Here is a 26386-nt window from a genome sequence, read left to right as displayed (position 1 = left end):
AGGAAACTCTCATTCAAATGATTCACCGAAACCCAGAAATCCAGTTCAGGAACACGAAAACGTTCCCCGAAAACAAATCAGAAAGTTGCAGGCGTTTAAAAAGATATTTACTTTTAGTTTAAGTTCCAATAGAGAGGCGAAGTCCCGCCCCGTCCGGTGGAGCACCATGGGAGCTTATTACGGAAAAAATATGAACGGTAGTCAACGGCGAGAGATAAATATGTTTTGTTGATCCCGTTTGAATTGTGCCCTGAATCACACACATGATGTTTGTCAATTTTAAAAGATCATTTTGCAAGTCAAGGAAGTCGCAGTTTGTTGTAAAACTTTTTGAAGCATCAGACTGAAAATACATCATTAGAAAGACGACACACCCAAAAGTCTTATAGTGACGTCTCTCTCTCTGAAGCTACGATGCCTGTGTGTTTCCTACTGGGATGAACTCACACGCTCTCTTCCTGGCTGATTAAAAGACCAGGAGTCGCTGGATGAAACACATCAGGTCAGATTCATTTGTGCGTGGAACATAGCTAAGTGTTGGTGACGTATGTCGTGCGAGACGAGAGATGTAGTTCACTGAGCGGTTTCACACAAAACTAAATGATACTACGACAAACTGAGACTTTCTTGACTTGCAAAATAAATAGGGCTGTCAAAGTTAACGCGATAATAACGAGTAATTGAACAATAGCTAGAGTGAAGATAAGGGATGCACCGATACCGATACCAGTATCGGGTATCGGGTCCGATACTCGCAAAACGGCTCCGATACAACGGCACCGATACCACTTTACAGCAGTGCGACGTTAACCTCCCGTCACCATCTTTCAATGCTTTAAAGCACCATATTTGTCCACTCCCATGTTGATAAGAGTATTAAATACTTGACAAATCTCCCTTTAAGGTGCATTTTGAACAGATAAAAAAAATTTGTGATTAATCAAGATTAAATATTTTAACCAATTTACAGCCCTAAAAATTATTTTTTAAATTGACAAACACTACATATATTCATACCGTTCATATTTTTTTCCGAAATAAGGTCCCTGCCTCTCTAGATGCAATGCAAAAGCCTGATGAAACACTTAAACACCACTGGATAGATCAACCAGAGTCCTACACAAAAAAGGCTCTATTAAGAAAAACTCTTTATGGCCCAGACATTTCCTCCTCTGTCTGAAAACTGGAAAAAAATCTCATCTGACAGCCCCGAGAAATCACATCTGAGCCAGACGGAGTAAAAAAAAAAAAGAAAATCTCTGTTTTATGGTGAATAAACGCAGCAGAATAATGTTTCAGGCTTCGTCTAACAGCAGAGAGAGAGAGAGAGAAAGAAAGAGAGAGAGAGAGAGAGTTCAGTCGATAACAACAATCAATGTGGTGAGAAAACAAACCACGGATCAATGGCAGCTGTAAGAAGCGACCCCATGCATGCATCAGCAATTGATTAGTGGCAAGCTGCTGCTTTGTTGTTGTTGTTGTTGTTGTTGTTGTTGTTGCTGTTGGTTAAATCGACTGATTGGTTCAAGGAGTCTGGTCTGCTCGCACCAATCAGCCTTTATCCACTCAGACCAACCACAGCACACACTGGGTACATTTACACTCTCAGAAACACCCGTTAAAAACCTGATTAATGCAGAACGCTAACTGATAAAATCATCGTTTTAGATTTATAATGATCTCTTCCTCACATGGTTTTATATAGAAATTAAAAACACTGAAATGTTTTTGTTGACTTTAAGATCTTGGGAAATACTTAATGCTTTCTTGCTGAGAGTTAGTTATAAAAGATTGACACCATTTTCATGCCTGTGCGTTAAAATATAAAGCTGGAGTCAGCAGCCTGTTAGCTTAGCTTAGCATAAAGACTGGAAACGGAGGGAAACAGCTAGCCTGGCTCTGTCCAACAGATAACAAAATCCACCTACCAGCTCCTCTAAGGCTCACTAATGATGGGTGTAGTTTGTGGTGCATCATACAGAGAGGTGTTTCTGTTATTTAGCCTAGCCTCGTTGATATAAATGGGGTGGACAAAATAATAGAGACACCTGCAGCCTCCAAAATGACCATAAAGTTGAATCAACAGCTCTCTAAAACAGCCAAAACAAAGACTGAACAGTATAACCTACATAACGGCTGGATTTACTGCAGGACTGTTGTATTAGACGGCATTAGTTTTAGCTATGTGTACCTATTAAACTGGTAACTGTCTGCAGGTAAGACAGTTGACTATTCGTTCTGTTCGTTCTAATCTGTTTAAGTAGGGATTAAAGCGCGGGTCCATCTGAGGGCGTTTACCTCTTTCTCAAATGGAAACACCCACTCAGCCGTTAGCAAAGTAAGCCTATCAACAAGGTTATGAATAATGTGAACGCTAGCACTAGCTGAGTCAACGTTAACTGTGCTAAGTTTGGAAATAAAGTTTTTTTGAAGTGGGGTTGTACGTGTACTCCGCATTCTGCGAGGTAAAACTACTGTTTCTGCGAATGGAGTCTGGTGGCTTTGAAGAGAGCGATATAACGACTTCAGTTTCCCAACGGCGAGGTAAAGCGGCGGTGGACGGGAGCAGCAGAAAAACTGTCAATATAATTTTAAGTGTAAACTATATTTAGAATATTTTCACCGCTTTATCTCGCCATCAGACCGCCCTTTCTGACGGGGAATGGAAGCCGTTATATCGCTCTCTTCAATGTCACCAGACTCCATTCACAAAAACAGTAATTTTACCTCGCAGAACATGGGAGTTGCTGGTCTACCGCTGCATCGATCGGTTAGTTTGTGTTATTGTGTGACTTCAGGATCTAACGTGTCGGTACTCCCGTCTGCTTCTCCAAACTGGGAGCACGCCGACCACCATCTAAGTTACTGTATGTAACCTTAACATCATAATAATAGACCCGTCCTTTAAACAAACAAGATATAACGTGTTAATTAGTGAGCTTTAGAGGCCAATCTTGTTATCTGTTGGACAGAGCCAGGCTAGCTGTTTCCACCCATTTCCAGTCTTTATGCTAAGCTACGCTAACCGACTGCTGGCTCCAGTGTTATATTTAAGGGTTGGTATTGACCTTCACATGTAACTCTCAGAAAGAAAGCAAATAAGACCCAACAATTCAACAATAAATCAACTGTGTTAACAAGTGTAAAATGACATTAATCAGATTATAAACGGCGTGCGTGTAAATGTACCCAGAGAGAGTTGCTTTCCTGCCAAGCGGTGTGTTAGTTCAGCGCCAGCAGCCCCACGCGTCTGTAGAGTTTCAGAGGAAGTTCTTTCAGTGAGATTGTTTTTTGTTTTTTTTGTGGCACAGATTGAAAAAAAAAAGGCAGTACAGGAGTCCTACCTTTTGGTAAACCTGAATGACATGTTTCTACAACAGAATCAGACAAAGAAACAGTGAAAATGGTGAAGGAGGAGTGAGAGGAAGGGTAGGGGAGGGGGGGGTAATGAGGAGTCTGAATGAGTGAACAAAAATGTGGTGATTGGAATCATCAACAGCGACGAGGCAGATCTGTTTTCATTGATCATTATCAAATGATTTCAATTCCTCATTTTAGGTCAGTCATTGCAGGAGTGATGTCGCTGGCTGACGCCGCCACGTTAACGAGCCTTTAAATGTGTCTTATCTCATTTTATAATTAGGGCCGCAATTAATTATTGTTTTCATTGTCTGCTGATTATTTTCTTGATTAACTGAATTACCGTTTGGGATTTAATACGCCAGAAAAAAACAGTCAATCACAGTTTCCTACAGCCAGCAGCAGAAGAAGTACTCAGATCTTTTACTTAATAAAAATTACAAAATAAAAGTAGAAATACTTTGTTACAAGTAAAAGTCCTGCATTCAAAATTTTACTTAACATTCCTTTTTAGCAGAACTTATGACTTTTAATTAACCTTCGCTGGTTGCTGCTTTTATGCTCTTATTGTTTTATGATGTTAGCTTTTTATCAGTTTTTTATATTGATGCTTTTACCTTGTAGCACTTTGAGATTTGTTTCAAATGTAAAGTGCGCTACAAATAAAATGTAGTATTATTATTATTATTATTATTATTATTATTATTATTATTATTATTAATAATAAAAATAAGAACAGAACAGCTCATTTCAGGATCATATATCATATCACTGTGCAATATCAACATTTCATATTAATATTTGCAATAATGTGAACCCAAACATTCAATCAGTCTATTTTTATATCCTGTTTTTCATTATTTATATACTATATCTTCATTTTTTACTTGCTTATTTAGTTTATTTATTAGATCTTATGCGTCTTGTTGTTTGCACTGTCTCCCTTTGCTGCTGTAATCCTGCATATTTCCCCGCCGTGGGGCTAATAAAGGATTATCTTGTTTTATATAATTGGATTATAATTATTGATGTATTAATGTGTTCATCTCTTTAATGTTGTAGCTGGTAGAGGTGGAACTCATTTAAAGTACTTAACATACTGTCAGGTAGCTTAACCTATAATAATAATAATACAGTAAGGCTGCAAATAACGACTATTTTCTCGATTAATCGTTTAGTTGTTTGGTTTATAAAATAGTGAAAATAGTCACTATTTTGATAATCGATTAATCGTTTAAGACATTGTAAAATGTAAAAATATCAGAAAATGCCGTTTTCAGCCTCTCAAATATGGAGATTTCCTGCTTTTCTCTGTTTTATATCATATTAAACTGAATGTTTTGGGGGTTTTGGACAAAACAAGATTAGGGATCGACCGATATGTTTTTTTCAGGGCCGATACCGATTATTAGTAGTCAAGGAGACTGATAACAGATATTTTAAACCGATATACATTTGCAGTAAAAATTAAAATCTTGGTGTCAAAAATGGGAATAACACAAAACTTTGTTGAAATGCCTTGAAGCATATGTTTAATTAAAAGAGAACTTTTCAATAGTATCTTAAAATAATAAGGTCAGGGAGATCCCAGCTTATTATAAAGTTAAATGAACATTTTAATAAATAAATAAATAAATAAAGAATATCTCTCTGAAGTTTTATAAAGTGTAAAAATAAATAAAACTAGCAAAACTTGATATTTAAAGACCTTTATCTTACACCTTGGACTTTGACAAACTGGGAAGGACGTTTTTCACTATTTTCTGACATTTTATAAACCAAACAATTAATCGACTAATCTAGAACCACCACTGAGTAAAACCCAAAGCTATGTCTTCAAATGTTTCGTCAAACCAAAAATCCAACACCTTAAGATATTCAGACGTAAGAAAAGCAGCCAATAAGGTGATTTATTTTATTTTTGCCTAAATTATTTATTCATTGAGAGTCCTTTCTGCTTGTGATAGGACGGTGTGAAAACTGCTTCCAGATTTAGAACCAAAGGAAACCAGCTGAAGGTGTGATTTGCCATTTTATATCTTAATTTTTAACGACATGAAAAGATTTCTTTGTGACTATTATGCAAGAAAATGATCAGCAAACATCTAACTGGGCTTTTATAACCAGCATCAATATCACATATTCCATTAAAAAACAGAGGTCAAATTGAGGCTCGTTCAGAGAGGTGTGTGGTTTGTGGTTTGTGGTTTGTGGCGGACGTCCAGGCAGCGACAGATAAACAATTTAGACTTAAGAATAAATCACATCGTACAGGACAGTGAAGTGTTCCCCCATGTAATTAATCATCCTTAACGCTACAAGGCACTGCGTTGATTGGCTTCTAACTCCAACAGACAGTCACAGGAGATTAAACTGTACAGAGCAGAGAGGGCTGGAGTCTATCCACTTCCTGTTTCACACTTTACATCAATAACTTGATTTTTAATTGAGTGAACAGAAAGCGAGCTAAACCCCAGCCCCTTTGGTCGCTTCACGGACGTGTTTCCTCGCCTACCTGCGGGTGAGTTTGGAGGTGAGTTTGGAGAAGAGGTTACTGGTTCCACGGCTGCGGGTCTGAGAGAGAGGGGTGGCGTCGTGGGAGAGGGTGGGCGAGGCCGGCGGCCCGTTGTACGTGGCCGTGCGGCGGTCCCTCAGCTGGCCGCCGTGGAAGGTGCTGCGACTGGCGGTGCCCCGCGGGAAGCGGAGGCGGTCAGGCGTGGTGGCGTTGGCGATGCTGTTGATGGAGGCCACCGGGTTCCTCTGGCCGGTGGGCGACGCCGCGACACTGCTGAGGTTGAGGAAGGAGAGTGGAGACAGTTATGATCAGAGTTTAATCAACAAAACAGTTTTTCCACTGCAGACGTGTTCACTTTATTGGTAGCTAATATTCTATTCATTAATGTGTCCAGTAAGTGTGACGGAGCAAACTAATTTAGTATATTTTATAGTTTCAAATGTCCTCTGCAAGATTTATCCCCAAAATAAACACACCAATGTTTACAATGTTTATCAAACTGCAATGGAAAAACCCGTATCGTCACCGGTTACATCACATTTCCCTCCTTGTCTTTAAAAGTTTGTTATTCCTACGTGGATTTCTAATGGTGCCATGGGGGTTTGAAGTGAATGAATCTTGCATGTTAGATGTCTGCAGGGTAGGAAATTAAATAAAAATGTAAAGCATCCAATCACATTAGCTGGTGGATTTACACTTTGAATAGCCAGTTTTGTTTTTTCAAAAGTTTATGCTCCTTTTAGACCAAATAGTTTTATGAACTTTGGAGCCACAGGAACTAAATCCGGATCTTAAAAAAGATAGATTGATACAACGGCTTTGGTTCCCTGTTGGAGAGGGCTGTCTGAGGGCGAAGTAAAGCCGTGAACATATTCTAAATATAGCGTACACTTAAACTGATATTCACTTTTTTAGGTGTCTAAAATCCGTTTTGCTGCAGTACATTGCTTTGCTCCTGTGCTGGTACTTCTGTCTGTTTCTCCAAACTGGGAACATGCCGACTGTCATCTACTCTAGGTAATACGCCTACTATGGATAAGTCCCTCAGACAACCCCACTTAAAAACACCCGAACTATCCCTTTAAAGAATAAGCAAGTGAACAAGAGAAAGAAAACTTCTGGCAGAGGGTCACTTTCACTCTTTACTTTGCTCTTCCTACACTCATTGTGAAGCCAAACTACAAATAACTTTGGTTTTAATGACAATAAATATCTCAACAAATGTCCACAACTCATCCTAATAGTGGTGGTTTACTGTGTGAATGAAGCTGGACACAAGTTGTAGCAGTTTTGAGGTTTGCATTTCATTAAATCAGTGACGTTCAGCACTGCAAACTCTGCTTCTGGAGCTGCTTCGATAGCTCCAGAACAGGGACTTTTGGGGGCCAGAATCCACGACGAGTGTCCACCTTAGACCCCGGCTCCTTCATACAAAAGGATAAAGCTTTCAGAGTTGCTAAAATGTTTCTTGTGCCCCTTGAAAACAGGCTATTGCCGAGGTAACAAGACCAAAACACCTCTAAATAAAAGGTCAATGAGGGAGATTTCTTGCATAAATTCACCAGCTAAAGATAACTTTAGAAGAGATTGTAAGTGTTGATGTTAATTTCCCACCCTGAGCATCAAGCTCCTGCCGTGTACAATGAGAGGAGTGAGTTGTGTCCTTGATCAGTTAGAGTCTAAACAAACAGACGATGGAGTCTGAGGGACAGCAGCGGAGCTCGGCTCATCGTGGCCGTGGACCAGAGCAGGTGGAGGGGGGGTCCAGACGGAGAAGATCAGGGGTCAAAGTTCACAGCAGAGGATGGAGAGGAGGAGAGAGATCAGGAGCAGAGCTGTGAGAGAGTTTTGTTATCGTCTGCAGCGGAGACTCGAGGTCCTCCGGGTCATGGTCGGCAGAGGGAGATGATGCAAACGTGGAAAAATATTATCACACACAGAGTTTTAAGAGCTCGTTCATCAAAGCGAGGCAGCTTGATTTCAGTGTGACGATACATATTTTTCTCTTCTTTTATCAGTGTCTGAAATCAACTCCCACCATGTTCCACGTGCAGGTGAAAGGATTTGTTTTTGGTGGATAAATCGCTGAAGTTCATCTGCTGCAGTGAGACTTCCTGTGATGGACTTCATTCAGCCTGTTGTTTTTTTCTTCTAATATTTTCAACGTTTACTCTGCGACTGTAAGAAAATCAAATAGAAGCTACTGTACACCTGATTCTGTATTTAAAAGGCTAATTACTGGTTGCTTGTGTTTGTCCAAAGAGGTTTTTTTTATTATGTTTTTTTTATTTATAGGACAGTGGATGGTCTCACCTCGTCAGGCTGCTTGCGTTTGTAGCATGATGTAAATTTATGCGGCGCTCCTATCGCGATGAATTCAAAAAAGAAAAAACATGAACATAGCGGATGTGGCGGTTGCTTGCCATCTCATGCGGTTGGCTTGTCAATACTGTGGTTATTGGGACAACCCAAAACATAGATTTCGCTTTCTTTCCAACATTAGATCGAGACGTCTTCTGCAGTTGTTTTGAAACATTGCATGGACGAAAGACGTGTTTAAAGTTACATAACAATGACGAAAAAATGTTTGTTTAGCAGGTTAGTTTTTGTTTGTAGGGAAGAAAATGAGCCATGCACATGTTGAACAGCTGCAGAAGCATGTAGTGAAGCCCTTTCTTTTACACCCAGGAGGACAACGAGTGGCTCTGATCATAGTTCATCACTGCAGCGCAGCACTGTTTGTAGGTAAATTATTCTCATGAGTCTTTTCTTTTACCTGCTCGTGGCAGATGAGATGATACATTTCAGACACTGACAACCAAAAACAAGCTGTTTTCCTCTCTGTTCTCAGCAGGAAATGGTGTCCATGGTTAAGTTGAGGGGTTACAGAGTGTGAAGCTGGCTGGATGTGGTGTGGGTTAGCGAGGGGGCCAAACAGGAGCTGAGACATGAGAGGAGACAGACGTGGGGGGGTTGTTGTTTGGAGGCCCTGCCGTCTTACTTGGGCGAGCAGTAGTCCAGAGCGTAGTAGGAGTGGGGCAGCGTGGCCCAGCCCGCCTGGCCAACGTACAACGGGCCGACGTTTTGATACCTCAGCCGCACCGAACTGGACGAGGCACCGAACGCGGCGGCCGCAAAGCCAGAGGAGGGGCTAGTGGCACAAGCCATCTCAGTCATGCTGGTCATGCCGAGATGAAAATAAACACCCCCCCCCCGTCCCAACCGAAACCACAAACACACAGGCAGAAATGAAAAAATAAGATGATGAGAAAAAAAGGGAAAGTAAATACAAGAAAGAAAGAAGGAATAGAAAGAAAAGAAAAGGATGAAATAAAAAAGGAAACCTCTTCTTGGTTCGTCTGGATTTTCTTTCAACAATAAAATGAAACTATTAGAGTTCAACCAGTTTGAGTTGAGAAGGCTGACGTTGATATTTCTGTACGTCCATATTTACCGGCCTTCAAATTGACCACAATCATGTTCATAATGAGGAGTTTTGCATTCTTGTTGGGGAGAAAAAAAAGCTCTAAAGCAGCATTTAGACCACAATACTGGCAGAGGAAAGCACTGACTGACTGACTGCTGGTGAAAGAATAAGAAAATAAACATACTGGCTTCCACAAAAATGTACAGGCTCAATAAAGTCATTAAAAACTGAACAGAAGGAAGTAAAAGCTCTGTGTGTCTGCTGTTCTCTCTGTGTGCTGACACAGATTTTCTCGATGAAACCAGGTCAAAGACAACAAACTCTCACCTGTTCTCCTTCCCGTTGGGGATGACGGAGAGGCGGTCGGCGTTGTTTCTGTCGCTGCAGACGTACGTGTTCCTCCGGGTCATACCTGCCGATGCAGTGATATTCTGCAGAGAGAAGCACAGGCGATACTAGATCAATACACAGTTCCACTGCTACCCATTTGGGTGCCCTAGGGTGTAATTGCTTTGTGGTCACCAGTAATAATAATATTCAGTATTTATTAAAACAAAAAATATCTATAGATAAGAAAAAGCAGGAAACACAAGCACAAGACAAATCAAAATATGTATATCATTATATTTCACTCATAGTTTGAAGCTTTCTAGATAATAATATATAGTAATATATTTGATCTGTATAGAACGTTGGCTTTTAAATCATTAGTTTTTAAGGTCTGGGAGGAGATAACTGATCCGTGTTGGAGCTTGTTTTTGTATTACAGTTCTGTTAGACATATTTTAGGAACAAAAGGACACAGCAGTTAAATAAGTATTTGTTGATGTGACTCACGCTAGGGCCGGTGGTGGCGCCTTTCCTGCGGTCGGGGATGTCGGCCTTGTTGGGGTTGTTGGCGTTGCCCAGCAGGGGGCTGGCGGGCGGAGCCCCGCGGCTCCCCGGGGTGCCGGGTTTACGGAGCTGGACGTCCTCCTTGGTGCTGTTCTCCGCCGTGGTGGTCTGACTCCTCTTTGGATGAGACATCCCTGGAGGGACGTTCTGACCGACTGCAGAGACAGAAAACAGGGAGACAGATGTGACGCGTGACTCAAAGAAGCTGTTTGGACCTCCGGCTAAAAGACTTTGAAGTGTTTTTTTTATCTAAAATGAGACGACCTACATTTGGAAAAAGAACAATTCTGACACAAACTGACTGAGCACATTATCATCAGTACATTAAGGTAAAACTATCTGCCTCTGAATGCTCTAGGTCTCTAGTTTGATCTATCCATCCTCTGAATGCTCTAGGTCTCTAGTTTCATCCATCCATCCTCTGAATGCTCTAGGTCTCTAGTCTGATCCATCCATCCTCTGAATGCTCTAGGTCTGTAGTTTGATCTATCCATCCTCTGAATGCTCTAGGTCTCTAGTTTCATCCATCCATCCTCTGAATGCTCTAGGTCTCTAGTTTGATCCATCCATCCTCTGAATGCTCTAGGTCTCTAGTTTGATCCATCCATCCTCTGAATGCTCTAGGTCTCTAGTCTGATCCATCCATCCTCTGAATGCTCTAGGTCTCTAGTCTGATCCATCCATCCTCTGAATGCTCTAGGTCTCTAGTTTCATCCATCCATCCTCTGAATGCTCTAGGTCTGTAGTTTGATCTATCCATCCTCTGAATGCTCTAGGTCTCTAGTTTCATCCATCCATCCTCTGAATGCTCTAGGTCTCTAGTTTGATCCATCCATCCTCTGAATGCTCTAGGTCTCTAGTTTGATCCATCCATCCTCTGAATGCTCTAGGTCTCTAGTCTGATCCATCCATCCTCTGAATGCTCTAGGTCTCTAGTTTGATCCATCCATCCTCTGAATGCTCTAGGTCTCTAGTCTGATCCATCCATCCTCTGAATGCTCTAGGTCTCTAGTTTGTGGCTGTAAAGTTTCATGAGGCTGTGATTATCCTAGAGGTCACCACAGGTCATTTTATACAGTGAGGCCAAGTTTAAAAAAAAAAATGGTCTCACTACAATGAAATGTCTCCTATGGGGACTAACATCATCACACATGAATACAGTTGGGCTCATTGGATTCACAAGAGTCTCAGCTTTACAGTGATACACAATGTATGTAATTTAAAGACTGTTTATGGACCCCAGTATGCAGAAATATTCAAACACATAATTTATAGAATAGGCCTCTGAAAAGTGAACCTGCTAAAGCCTCTGAAAGATAGTTCAGTCGATCGGGATCGCGAGTCTCAGGAGGTGAATCGAGCAAATAATCTGCAGCTTAATTGATAATAAAAAGAAGCATGTGTTGCAGCCCTACATGTGTCGAACTGTAATTGAACATATTGTCGTTTATGCGTCAAGAAAAAAGTACAAAACTTAAAACAACCGTGGCGTTCTTTAAGAGCACGGTGAGTAATGTCTGTTAGAGCCGGAGCTTAAAGGCTTCTCAGTGCTGCTATTTAAGCTGCAGATCCAACAGAAAGGGACGTTATTGACAAAGCATTATATCACAGTGGACGACACCGAGCTGTGCAAATAATCTAAAGGTTAAAGTGCCGCCACCGCGTGACGGTGGTTTGATTTTAAGTGCTTTTATCAGCCTGACAAAGAGCTACTGACAGAAAACAACCTTTATCAGGAGGGAAAGGCACGACGCAGCTTTTTTTTTTTAATGTTTGATATTTTATTTCCAAACGTCTCGTTGGCCGTGTCCTCCTCACCTTGTTCGCTGTAGCGTCTCTGTTTGTGGTTGGACGAGACACTCCTCTGGACTTTGAGGTGGGATGGTGACTGGCCGTTGAGCTCGCTGTTGGGTCTGGGTTTGGCCAGAGAAAGGTTGCTGCTGGACGCCGACTCGCTGGGCTCCAGCTGGGAGGACAGATGGACACATTAGAGTCAAAACATACAGAACACGGACACCAGAGTGATTAATAATGAGTAGTGGGATGTAACTAAGTATATTTACTCAAGTATACATTTGAGCTACATTCTGCCTTCTCCTCCGGCAGTAAAGAGTTGTAGAATTACTGTACTGTATAGAAACTAGGTTTTATTGTGCTGTACTGCGACCAGGTTGGTGTTTGTACCTCGGAGGCCTTCCTGCCCAGCAGCAGGTAGGTGGCGGTGATCTCGTCGTACTTCATCTTGGCCAGAGACTCCTGGATCTCCTCCAGGTTGTAGCCCATCCCCACCATCACATCTGCACAAGACAAAACACAAACAAACGCTCATTTAAAAAAAGATTACAACCAGCAATTCAACAAAGAAAAATCTACACACAATAAATGACTGAAAGCTCGAGCGGTTTCGTCCACTATGTGACAGAAAAAAACGCTCCTTGATGTTTGAAACATGATTGATCTCCCTAAAACTCAATAATTATTTTAAGACTAAAATTATCAAGTATTAATAATTGTGAATAAAAATGAATATACTTCAGATTCAATCTCTGTGTCTTTGTCTTCTTGTTGTTTATATGTAATTTGTTCTCGGGATATATATATATATATAAAAAACACACTAGACTATGACGTCGTTTCCTCCCTCATCCTCCAGCTCACGTTTGTAGCAGCATGCCAGGTGAAGCAGAGCAGCGTTTCCTTCTGTAGCTCCCGTCGGATCTGCTTTAAACATTTAGTATCTGTGTGTCTGTGCGTCATACGAAGGCTTTCACCCTTTCATCTCAAGACTACGCAGCCTATCAATTTTTAAAAGACCTCTTTCCTTCATCTAAAAACATGCTGGAGAACATCTTCTAATAGAGACTAAAGGTGCGAAGATGAGTCACGACGAGCAGGTCGGCGTCTTGTTTTCACCAGAAGATTAATCTGATTTTAAGATCAAACTCTTTATAGATTAGTTTGTTTTTAACCAAATACAGTTTATCTGTTCCTGCAGCTCCTTCAAAGCCTCGCTGGGATGTTAACAGTAAAGAGTGGAAGCATCGCAGCATCTCTGGGACTCTTTCCACTTCACACAAATCACGTTTTATATTTTTCATCAAATCAATTAGTTGTTAATTTTGATAATTGATTAATGGTCAAGTCTTTAAAGAAAAAGTGTAAGTTTATATTTGCACTCATCCCACTTTGTATTGCAACTAGGGCTGGGCGATACAGCCAAATCTTCTATCACGATATACTGTAGGTAATTTCATGTCGCGATAACGATATATCACGATATAACATGTTTTCTGGTAGTTCAATGAATGCATAATCTATACGAAATAACCACATGGTAAAGCCTATTTTGACAAATGAAGAGTATTTTCTCATTTAATTAAGAACTTTGGTGTTGTCTTTATTATACTTAGATGATTTGTTACAGTTATCCACCAGTTTGCTAAAGGATGCTTTGGTATCTGTCATAACCGGCAATCCCAACAGCATGACTTCTACATTTAGACTTCCTGCACCTTTTGAGCAAATATTCTATAAGTTTAATGTTTTCATATACCCTATAAATTAAAATGACTCATCCTGTCCGACAGACTCTTCTCGGTGTCGGGGTGGAAAAGCCTCTCCGGCAGCGCTCAGATCATCACGTCACACTAGAAGACTCTCCAGCGAAAGCCGCGCTAATGCCATTATTCTCGCTGGGTTAACAGCTCTCCTCTGCAGCTTCTGACTGACGTCTTCTAAATTTAGTGGAATTAAATCTATCCACACCAACGTGGAAGTAATCCACCCCAGCAGACAAATTTAAGTTAAAAAAAGAAAATAACACACCCACGCCGTGATTTTAAGAAACACCTGTCTATTCTATACCTAGACTTGTAAAAACTGTCAGCTCAGGAAGAGAGAACGGAGGGTGAGAAACTGTCTCCGTCTCCGTAACCAGGCAGAATCTGTGATAATCATCTTTCTTCATCCAACTCTCCCTCTTCTCCTCTTTCTCACTTTCACCCTCCTGCTCCCCCTCAACACTTCTTCTTCTGATTCTTCTCCTCAAAATGTGCACACAAGTCCTCGTCTTCACAGCAAATATTAATAGATATTTTTATGATCAGATTCTGATTAGATTTAATAATATTCCAACTAAAAAGCTGCATGTTTTAAGCCCATTTTCAGATGGAATACATGACATTGCTTTCTTCATCAGTCTGTTACAGGAACGGCTTTTTGGAAACTGTTACGTAAATGTTGGTTTCAGCTTTATTCAGACACGACAGCAGCTGATGATGACGTCTCTCTGCTGGAACACAGCGCCAAGTTAAAAGTTATCAAGAGAGTTTTCTGATCTCTCCCAGGCAGCTTCAATGATACATCTTATAACTTATTTCACCATTAAAAGACTTAATTAATGTACACTAATATATTTTAAAATTAATTTCACTATTCAACATAATTAGAAAGCAAATTCTGCAGCATCACACAAGCAGAGAGTGACAAGATGTTAAGTTGGGACTCATTTATTCCCATTTGCTCCTGTGCAAAAAATACATCTATAAAAAATAGTTTGTCCCTGTTGCCATAAAATACCTTAATTAGTAAGTACAGCTACCTCAGCTCCTTTTTAACCTTGATTCAGTTGTACCTGCTGTTCCTTTTCATGTTGTTTCTATTGTGTTTTTATGTAAATGTATTTTTAATGCATCCTGTCTTTTATTAGCAGATTTTGCACATGCAATCAAAAGACAAATTTCTGCCTTTTGCACGCAAAAACTAGACAGTTAAGTAATTTTTATTCTCTTTATGTTCAAGGCGTTTTGCTGGAAATTGGAAATATAGAGAAGCAGAGCTGGTAAGATGGCTCTTTTTTCCTGAATCACAAGGGGGAAATATAATTTTTACAGCCTGAGCTGACACAAGAAGAATCTCCTCCAAGGATACCATTAAATAATATTCTTTATCGATTAATCTGACGATGATTTAATCATTCGGTCCAAAAAAAATGTTGAATAAAATAGTGAAAAATGTACATCAGCTCCTCAGAACTAAAAGTTTATAAAGTTTGACTTTAACTATCATAGAAAACTAGCAATAATTCACCTTCGACACAATGGAAGTCGGTAATTTTCAAAATAAAATAGTTGCAGATTAATTTCCTTGATGAAACTAAAAAAAAATCAATATCAGTTTAAGTGTAAGCTATACTCCGCTTTACCTTGACGTCAGACCGCCCTTTCTGACGGGGATCTAAAGCCGTTGTATCTATGCTCTCTTCAAAGCCACCAGACTCCATTGATAAAAACAGTATTTTTACCTCACAGAACACGGGGGTTGCTGGTCTACCGCTGCCACGATCGGCTGGTTTGTTTGTGTTATTGTGTGACTTCGGTTAATCTGAACTAACCCTTTAAAACACCAAAGTCGCACAATAACACAAACAAACCAGCCGATCGAGGCAGCGGTAGACCAGCAACCCCTTCTGAGAGGTAAAATTGTTGTTTTTCTCAATGGAGTCTGGTGGCTTTGAAGAGAGCGTAGATAACAGCCTCAGTTCCCCGTCAGAAAGGGCCGTCTGACGGCGAGGTAAAGCGGTGAAAATATTCTAAATATAGCGTAGACTTAAACTGGGAGCGTGCCGACCGTCATCTCCTGTAGGTAATACACTGACTATGGAGACGAACCTCATACAACCCCACTTCAAAACATCTGAACTATCCCTTTAAATCTCTCTCTGTGTATTGATCTTTATGTTATTCTGACAGTATTCAATTCAGACCTGTGCATAAAGTGCTTCAGAAATTAAGTTTACGTTAACAAGATGCACGTGCTGTTTCTCCAGGTATTGTTCACGTCTCGACAGTTTTGAAGCATTTTGTCGTGAGAGACTAAAATATGAAGTTTTTGTATTTGGGAAAAAAGTTTTAAATGCATTATTTAGGATTCAGGGATTCCTCAGCAACATTCAGACAGCTTTTCTTTTTACTCAGCACTGACTGGGTGAAGGGGAGTTTGCGTCGACACATGTGCACCAACAGCCAACCCCAGCTGCTGTTACATAAGAGCCCCTCCACCCCCCGTTAACAGCTCTCATCCAGGGCTCGATGGGGAGGCTTCTCCCTCTCTTCCTCTCTCTTATTCTCTGTTTGCATGCAGCAGCTCTGCTCCTGTTTACTTATTCATCATCACGTTTCATCTTTTCTTTTAAAGCTCCTCAGCGCTGAAATAATGAGACCGGCTTTGTGTTGAGGAGCTGTGACCTCGTTAACGTTTAAACGCCTCACACGGTTTTCTCAACGAAACCTACAGATTGTTACTGTGATAGAAAAGGAAAGGAGATATTTTTCTAATTATATAACAGGGTATCACAGTCAATAACACATCATCAGTGTTGTTGTTTTATATTTACCTATTCTCTTCTGATCCGTGATGTCCAGCTCTGGTTCAGTGTAAGGCTTGAGCTCGTCCTCTTCAAATCCTGCATTGATCCATCGATCCTTCATGATTTGCTGCAAAAGCAAAGAGAGACTATTAGGACAAAACACGCGCAGCCCGAGCCGACCAATCACAGTCATTTTGATCCCAACGGCGGCATCTTCAAGTTAAATTTATGAAGCTACCTGCAAAGACTCCGTAAACCCTTAATGCACAACTATAAATCAGACTTACGACAGACACTTATGAGACCAGCTTCATGTTAATAACCTGCAGGAAGGTTTTGGTAAAGTACTGTTTTACAGCATGTTTCACTTATCCCCGCTGTTTCCCCATTAAACCTCGATCATTATTCTGCCCGGTAACATCCATATTGTTCAGCGCTGCATCTCATTTGTTTGCACCTTTATTTTTAATCTGCAGCTGATCAATTGCTCTCTGGGGGGTTTTAATGACGGACAGAGCCAAACTAATTATCGCTGGACGTAACCGGAGCTTCTGCCGTAATCCAGGGCATCATGTGGCATCTGAGGCCAACACATGTGACCCCTCAGAGTCCAGCCAACGACGTTTAGTTTAATCCACTTACATTACAAGATGCAATAATACTGTTTCCATGAAGCGATGCAAACCAAACCTCTTTGATTAGATGGCCCATTTAAAAACCTTTAAACCTGATCCAGTTTAGAGCTCACGTGCCAAAAATAATCTTTAAAAGAACTGATGTTTTATATGTTAATGATATACTGCTGGGTGTCAGGCAGGGCTGCAGATAAGAAGAGACGATCATTAACACTTATGACAATGTGATCGCCGCTCTGATTGATCTGTGGAACGATTCTCTCTCCGTCCTTCCTACATCAAACACGACTATTTTAATCTCAGCAGACGCTCGAAAAGAAACACGTCTAAATATTTCTAGTATTATCGGATTATTAATTGTGGAAGATTAAATAATGATGTTTAACTTGTATCTGTCAGGACATGTTGACACGTTATGACCTCTGATATCACTCGTAGTTTCGAGCCACAAAGCCAAAACGTGTTAAATATAATTTAATAAATAAATAAAATTGTTCTTCATATGACTGGCATGAAAACATAAGACTCAAGTACCTCAAAATTGTAGTAAATGTACTTAGTAACATTCCACCTCAGGTGACATGCAATAAAGTTCCCACAGCTGGAATCGAACCGGGGGCGTTGCGGTCGTACGGCAGCGCTGTAACCATTCAGCCACAGAGGCACTAAGGGGATTTTTGCATTAATTGCCTATATTGATATTGGCCAATACGGTCATGAATAAACCTCCTTTTCAACGGTACGTTCCACTGACAACGACTTAGACTCGACTACGCTGGTTCTATGTGGCGCCCTGAACGCTGTGAGGAACCCTCGACTCACAGACGAAGGCAAAGTGAACAAGAAAGACAATTTTGGTTCAAACACAAGAATGACGATGCATTATTCATGGTTACAACATCAGAAAGGAGGAGGAGAGTGTGGGCCGGGGCGCACACAGAAAACAGGACGCCGTGGGCGTCAGAGGAGATGATGCAGGAGGAGGGTGAGGAGGAGGTGGGGAGGCTAGATGACATTCTCCGATGGTGCAGACGTGCCGGGGGGGGAGTGAGATAAGAACTGAGAGGTATATTTACATTTTCTGCGTCCTCCCTCACCTCGAGAGTACCCCGCTTGGCCGGGTTGAGCACCAGGAAGCGCTTGAGGAGGTTCTCGCAGTCCGTGGACATGTAGAACGGGATGCGGTACTTCCCTCTGAGCACACGCTCACGCAGCTCCTGCAGGGGGAGGACGCCGACAACCAGGATGTTAGAAAAACACGCGTCACATTTTTTATGTTATTGAGCACCTGAAGAAATCAACACGTGGATGTCAGTTTCATGCTGGAAGAAGTGTGACGCCCCGAGGCAGATAGTAGCTTCTAATAACTCGTTAATGTCTACTCACATCTGCTAACGGCATATCTAAGAGATTAAAACTGAAGCAGCTTGAAGTGGCTCTGATGTCTGATTTCACCAATCATCTCACTGCTAAACAGTCCTGAAGTTTTGTTACTACAACTTTGACAATTCACTGTGTAAACACGTTTGGACTGATCAAACAGATCCCCCAATCCATGAGAACATTCAGAGGGTATAACTTAAACTTTGCAAGGAAAAAAAGTAAATGAAAAAACATAAATATACAAATAATGTAAAATAATCATAGTTAAAGAAAAAAAAGAAAAGAAATATACAAAATAATTTAAAATAATCATAAAGAAAAAAGAAAAGAAATAAATATAAATATACAATAATGTAAAATAATCCTAGTTAAACAAAAAAATATACATACATATTATGTAAAATAATCCTAGTTAAATAAAAAATAAAATAAATATAAATATACAAATAATGTAAAATAATCCTAGTTAAAGAAAAAAAATATAAATATACAAATTGTTTAAAATAATCCTAGTTAAAGAAAAAATTAAATAAATAAATACATATAAATATACAAATGAGGTAACATAATCCTAGTTAAAGAAAAAGAAATATAAATATACAAATTGTTTAAAATAATCTTAGTTAAAGAAAAAAAATAAATAAACATAAATATAAAAATAATGTAAAATAATCATAAAGAAAAAAAATATAAATAAAATGCTAAACAAATCAGGGATCTTTCCAAGGCTCGTAGTATATTTTACATATTTTATTATAAGTTTCTATTTTATATTCATGACTCTTGACTTGTTTATTTTGACCGTTAAGGACCAAAATACCAAGATAAATTCCTTGTATGTGATAACCTACTTGGTAGTAATCCTGTTTCTGATTTTTAAACAACATTAGGTCATAAACAGGTCATAACATATACTGAATGTTAACTGCAGTACACCCACACCCTCACCATCCTACCTTGAGGTTCTGTCCGTCGAAGGGCAGCGAGCCGCTGACCAGCGTGTACAGAATGACGCCCAGACTCCAGACGTCCACCTCCGGCCCGTCGTACTTCTTTCCCTGGAAGAGCTCCGGTGCCGCGTACGGCGGAGAGCCGCAGAACGTGTCCAGCTTGTTGCCCATCGTGAACTCGTTGCTGAAGCCGAAATCTGCGATCTTGATGTTCATGTCTGCGTCGAGGAGCAGGTTCTCCGCCTGAGAACAGACACGTGAACATCTGTACATTTAATATACTGAATATCAGCTCAGTCAAAGGGTCGTCCTCAAAGACACTTTTTAGTATTGTTAAGTCTGTTTCACTGTCAGTGTTGGGATTAAAATTGAAGATTAGCAGGATTAGCTGTAAATCTGACAAGAGTGACAGAAAGTATTAATGAGGATTATTAAGATATTTCAGGAAAAAACAGTCTTAACATTGGGTTTAAGTTAAATTGTTTCCAAAACATTACCTCACCTGAAGAGAAGCTACCTAAAATGAATTAACCTCTTTAGAATCGTGATCATTTTACACTAATAAAAGGTATTATTTTTTAAAGCTAAAAGGTAAACTAACAAACAATCTCCATAATCAATTAATCCATAATTTATTATATTCAATAATTGATGAAAGGAAAAGTTTTATTTTAAAGTTTTTTTATTTACTTTCCAAAAAAGTATTGATTGATTGATTGATTGATTAACAAATGACTCAAAACTGTAGTCTGTTGTTTAACTAATTGATAAAATCATTTCAGCTTTAATTAGCACTTGTTCATATTCATATTATGATCTGTTTGCTATAATCTGATTTAATAAAACACAGTTAACATCTCCTTTGAGAATGAAAAGTGTTCAAACGTAGGCGAGGATTTCAACTGAAACATCTGCTCACATGCAGCTGGAGGCCAACGACTAATTAGGAGGCTGAAGCAAAGAGAGCAGAAGAAGAAGAAGAAATCTTCCACTGAGCCGAAGGACTGAACCCACGAGGAGTAAACAACACTCGCTGTAACGTGGCTGACCGTAATCAAATCAAAAACACATTTAATGTCAGTGGGTGACGCGGCTGAAGCCACGAGAGGTATTGTGGTTCATTTGGCGGTTAACCGTGTTTCATCATCATCATCATACGCGTCTCCACCATCACACCTGTGACATACGGACGCCTGCCCTCATTAAACACACACGTATCTGCTGCATACGTAAAGCAGGCCGCTCTGGCGTCTCCCTCCTCATGGATCATTCATGAAGCTCGACACAGGAAACAGTTTAGACGTGCGGCAGATACACGCCGAGCGACTCCCACCGACGCCAAATTAAAAATACACAAGCATCAATATTTATACTCGAAATGGAGGCGGTCCATTCACACTACGGCGACGTGATGAGGTGTGGTTACGCCTACTTTGTGGCGTCATGATGCTGCGTTTTAAAACGAGGTGTTTGTACAGCGAAGAGGATGAAGTCAGAAAAGGGGCAAAGCGGAGCCTCATTAGCAGCGTTTCTGGATGAAGAGTACTGAGTGGTCAGTGGGAATATGGGAGTTAAAGATGAGTCATAAAAGACGTAACGCTGACGTCAGCTCCGTGACCTTTCTATCCGTTATGAGTCAGACGTAATTAGCCTCAGAAGGTGGAGACACTTCGCACACTTAAACACTTCATAAGACGACAGATAAACATGAACACACCTAGAAATGTGTATTAATTTTAGCTCAATAAAGCAGATCAGAGGTGGAAAGTAACTAAGAAAGTACAAGTATCTTAAAAATTGTACTGAAGTACAGTACTTGAGTAAAATTAACTTGAATATTATAATATATTAAACATCCAAAATAAAGAGATATTTAGTTTAGCATCACAGAAGACGGCAAGAAAACCAACAAATGTTCCATGTTTGAGAGGCTGAAACCAGTGAATGTTTATTTAAATAATTACTTAAAACTATTAATCTATTATCTAAATAGTTGACAGTTGATTGACTAACCAATTACTCGATTAGACTAATTATACTTAATTCAAGTGTAACATATTCTTGTTGTACTTGTGTTTTCATTTATGCTTATAATCTATATTTTTATTTACTGTTACTCATATTTTTGAAGTCATGTTTCAGTTCATGTTACAATATATTAATAACGAAATACTTGCCAGTACTTGAGTACTTGCCAAAATATAATATAATATAAAAACCATTGGAAATACATGTTTAACTCTTAATAACCCAGAACTGTTCGGTCTCTAAATTGAGGTAAAGTTTGAAGTTTGTTGTTTCAATTGCTTTCATTTCCCAAAAGGTTTGAACTCCAGAGATCACGGTGATGTTGTTTTTGATAAGTGCTGCACACGTTGCTCTTTTGAACAACCCATTCAAATGCATTGTGGGTGATTGAAGCTTCTGTCAAGAGCAGAATAAAAGTTGGTAATCGTCAGCTACCAGCCGGTGTGGTGCGTCTCTGAACTCACCTTGAGGTCTCTGTGAACAATGTGCTTCTGGTGGCAGTACTGCACCGCCGATACAATCTGTACGAGGGAAAAAAAGACAAGCGAGAGTTTAGTTTAAACGTCTGCTGCTGTTCTGTTCTCATGACTGTGATAAAGGATGTGGTGGAGGAGGAGGAAGAGGAAGAGGAGGAGGATGAGATGTGGTCGACAGGAAAGATAACGCAGGTGGTGCTGAAGACACCGGGAGGGTGAGAGAGAACGGGTTTCCTCTGTGCAGAACATTGATCTGTCTCAGTCCAGGTAGCAGCCTGTACTAATGCTGCAGAAAGACTTTACCAGTATTTAAAGGCACACAGGGGTCCTACATTCACAAAGATCACTCATTACATTTAGTTTAATTCATCTTTGTTTTGAATCTTCAGCTCCAAATTAAATGGGTGTTCAGTGAGGTAATAAAACATTATGAATGTAAAACTGAAACATCCACACCTTTCCAGTTCGGACTGTGTAGAACCCCCTTAGTACATGTTATTGCACAATCATACACATTTGTTTTGCTCCATTTTCAACTTATGCTGAAACCTATATTTCCAAATACACTGCTGCATTTTGAACTTTATTTTAAGTCATATTTTGATGCAAAGATTTGTTAATCAGCAGGACTGTTCGACAATGTCAAAGTGAAAGCAGTGCTCTGTTGATTTAATAATAGTTTTGGTACCGTTTTATTTTGCTTTTTGCTTCTAGAAGATGCACTTTCACGTTTTTTTTTATTTAAATGTGAAATTGCAATCAAAATATTTTGTCCCTAAAAATCAATGACTAATCGTGATCTCAATATTGATAAATAAATAATCTTGATTATCATTTTGGCCATAATCGTGCAGCCCTACTTCTCAGAATGATGATTCCTTTAATTGTTTATTATATGAAATGGTGGAAAGTAGTAAAATAACGAGTTCCTAGAGGCCAAAGTGAAGTCTTCAAATTGACACACAGTTCAAAACACAAAGATATTCAATTAACAATAATATAAATACGGAGAAAAGCAGCACATTTTCAAATTTGAAAAGCTGGATCTAACAAATGTTTGGCATTTTCGCTTGACAAATGACTTAAAACATTTATTGAAATTGTTGCAGATACATTGTCTATTGTTTGACTAACTGACAGCAACAGAAAAGTATTAAGACATTTCTTAATTTGCAGATTGGATGTCTCTTAAAGCTCTAAACCTTCCTTTTAAAACACAAAATAAGTTCAGTTTTTTGCCCAGTTTCTTGTCGTCAAACGTCGTCATTGAGAGGTGAGCGATGGGGAAAGAGGTAAGTTTGGACGTTTCTCATCCGTCTTTAAGACAGCAGAGACGTTTCTGTCCCAGAAGCAGGACGGAGGACAGCGACCTGTCTGAGGCAGAACCGGGAGCAGAGGTGTGAAACCAGAACACTGCAGGGGGAGAGAAAGCTGGGTGGGTACCTGTCTAAATTTAGCCCTGGCCTCCTTTTCCTTCATTCGTCCATGTGCAACCAGGTAGTCAAACACCTCTCCTGCAGAAGAGACGCAGAAACAGAGAGAGAGAGAGAGAGAGAGAAAGAGAGAGAGAGAGAGAGAGAGAGAGCAATGAATGAGAAAACAGAGAATAAGGAAAAGTGAGTCACAACTTCTGAGAATAAGCAGATAAGAATAACTTCACAATGAACTTTTCGGAGCAGCTGGCCTGCACCGTCACCCATGTGCATGGTTGGAGGGTGTTTGTTGACCATATTGAGGCGAGCTTCGGTGCTGCTTCCTCCACACTGAGCGTCTCCCGGAGGCACAAAGCTGCTGCCGAGCTCCGCAGCGCACCCTTCCCATCGGCCCCCACACTTCCAGCCAAAACGTGACTACACTCGCTCGTGTGCTAATTGAACTCTGCCGTGCATGTGCATATATGTGTGTGTGTGTGTGTGTGTGTGTGTGTGTGTGAGGCGAAAAGAGGAACTAAACAAAATAACAAGCAACAAAAAAGAAAAAACGCCTCCCCCACTTTTCCTGAATCCTCGAAGCCCTCCCACTCTCTCAGCGCTGACCTGCAGAGGCGGTCGGCGTGTACGTTTCTGCTCTTCAGAGCTCCAGAAAAGCAACAATTCATCGCTGCTCTGTGACTCAACCGCTGCAGACAGAAAGCGGCAGCGAACGCTTTGCATGTCGGAGCTAAAAGGGCACCGCGTGTGCTGCACATGGGGACGAGATTATGGAACAAAGCTGGAAAAAGTGTAACCCAGAAACGCATGCCCTTAAAAACAAGAGAGACACTCGAACTCTGGATCATGTACGAATGTGAAACAGGAAGTTAAACATATGTTTAAAACATTTTCTGGCAGCTTGACATTCCTGAATAATTCAATAACGCTGAGGCAACTTCTTGAGCCACATTGCCCCACAGAGATGCCCCCGTTGTAATACAACTGGCCCTGATCCAGGACCACATACTACTAACATGGCCCTGGATACTGATGTTAATCACCGATACCAGTACAAATTGTTTTACATACCAAGCTTGTATTTTTATCTCACTTTTATACCTACGCCAACGATATTTTGGAAAGCATTTATTTATAACTTCTCATGCTGTTGTCTATATGTATATTAGGGCTGTCAATCGATTGAAGTCGCAATTAATCATACATTTTTTATCCGTTCAAAATGTACCTTAAAGGGAGATTTGTCGAGTATTTAATCCTCTTATCAACATGGGAGTGGACAAATATGCTGCTTTATGCAAATGTATGCATATATTTATTATTGTAAATCAATTAACAACACAAAACAATGACAGATATTGTCCAGAAACCCTCACAGGTACTGCATTTAGCATAAAACAATATGCTCCAATCATAACATGGCAATCTGCAGCCCAACAGGCAACAACAGCTGTCAGTGTGTCAGTGTGCTGACTTGACTATGACTTGCCCCAAACTGCATGTGATTATCAGAAAGTGGGCATGTCTGTAAAGGGGAGACTCGTGGGCACCCATAGAACCCATTTACATTCACTGATCTGGAGGTCAGAGGTCAAGGGACCCCTTTGAAAATGGCCATGACAGTTTTTCCTCGCCAAAATTTAGCGCTGGTTGGGAGCGTTATTTATCCTCCTTCATGACAAGCTAGTGTGACATGTTGGTAACAATGGATTCTTTAGGTTTTCTACTTTCATATGATGCCAGTATCTTCACTCTAGCTTTGAAACTGAGCCAACTACAACCTAAAAATCGCAAGTTGAGTTAATGAAAAAACTTTTCAAAAACTGAAAACTGAATATCCGAATAGTTGATAGTCCATTACTACTTTAAACTTGCCTGACGTTATTTCTCCACAGTTTACAGGTTGGCGAGAACATTTCCTAACTTCTGGTGAGTTTGCATTTTCAATTTTCTTCAAATAACAAATTTCATGAGTTCCTATGAGAGATCCGTGCGGTCCTGGATCACCCACCAGACAGAGATGAAGGGGTCGCCTTGAGATTCTGCGTGAATTCCAAGAAAATCGAAGCCAAACTGAGAGAAATATTAGATTTACTTCATTTAAAATCTAATGCAATTTGGCGCCTGATCAGAGTTGCCATCTCGGCGGATGTAATGTGATTTGCTCTTTTGGCGAGCGGGTCTTCACAATTTGCCATCTCTTTGCTCGGCTCAGCGGCCCGAATGTGACCTTTCACAGAAATCAATGACGAGATGTGACTTTTAGGGGGTTCTGTATCTGTGTATGTGATGCTGCATTAAATGAGAAATTACAAGAAGCTTTCGCTGCAAGAAAACTCACGGGAGAGAAATGAAAGATTTCTTTGCTTCTTTTTTTGTTTTGTTTTAATCTTTTTGTTTGCAAAGTTTTAAAGATGGGCTCTCTGACATCGTGCACCCAATGACATAACAACGAAATGCCTGTTCATGTCATGTAGCAAATAGTCAAGTGTTTGTCTTTCTACATATTTGTACGTCATTGGAAGCTTTACCAAGAAATGTTTTTCTTAATTTGCACCGTTAACGGGCATCGCTCCTTAATCTTCTTCATTTGTTGTAACACAAAATCACTTACTAATTTACTTTTACCGACTCGTCACTCAAACCGAGATTCACAGCCAGGTGTGTGGAGCTACAGAGGAGGAGGAACTACATTCCTCACGTTTCACCAAGTGGAGGAAGTGCGTTCATATTCGCACTCTAAAAATCTCTACGTCTGATCAGGGCCTGAATGTGTTTCCATCCACCTATTTTTATGAGCATTTTCTATGGATACACTTCCAATTTATTGCCAACTTAAGACCAAATTACATCGTCATCTCCAGTAAATGTTCTAGAAAATAGATAGGAATCAATGGACCCGCAAAATAAACTGTTTTATC

The 26386-nt window shown here is 40.2% G+C and overlaps 1 protein-coding gene across 23 annotated transcripts in view; it reads right to left on the bottom strand.

Moving 5' to 3' along the window:
* mark3a (MAP/microtubule affinity-regulating kinase 3a) overlaps positions 1 to 26386 on the bottom strand; it is a 58910-nt gene that overhangs the window by 9356 nt on the left and 23168 nt on the right. For 8 of the 23 annotated variants that reach the window (XR_005203645.1, XM_037747005.1, XM_037747006.1 and 5 more), the window contains 11 exons: positions 23479 to 23549; positions 22024 to 22080; positions 19538 to 19774; positions 18275 to 18415; positions 16591 to 16690; positions 12381 to 12493; positions 12015 to 12162; positions 10140 to 10351; positions 9630 to 9733; positions 5876 to 6148; positions 3345 to 3371 (listed from right to left, as the gene is read on the bottom strand). Coding sequence is in view for 21 of the 23 variants with exons in the window: in XM_037747005.1 (XP_037602933.1) it covers positions 3345 to 3371; positions 5876 to 6148; positions 9630 to 9733; positions 10140 to 10351; positions 12015 to 12162; positions 12381 to 12493; positions 16591 to 16690; positions 18275 to 18415; positions 19538 to 19774; positions 22024 to 22080; positions 23479 to 23549 (1483 nt within the window). In the remaining 2 variants the exon portion in view is untranslated. Of the gene's footprint in view, positions 1 to 2999; positions 3251 to 3344; positions 3372 to 5875; positions 6149 to 9629; positions 9734 to 10139; positions 10352 to 12014; positions 12163 to 12380; positions 12494 to 16590; positions 16691 to 18274; positions 18416 to 19537; positions 19775 to 22023; positions 22081 to 23478; positions 23550 to 26386 lie in introns of those variants that run through there. The other 15 variants (XR_005203646.1, XM_037747021.1, XM_037747023.1 and 12 more) reach the window with 8 other exon arrangements.

The sequence above is a fragment of the Sebastes umbrosus genome, chromosome 16 (assembly GCF_015220745.1).
Source record: "Sebastes umbrosus isolate fSebUmb1 chromosome 16, fSebUmb1.pri, whole genome shotgun sequence".
Lineage (NCBI taxonomy): Eukaryota > Metazoa > Chordata > Actinopteri > Perciformes > Sebastidae > Sebastes > Sebastes umbrosus.
This window is presented reverse-complemented; position numbering and strand designations above follow the sequence as displayed.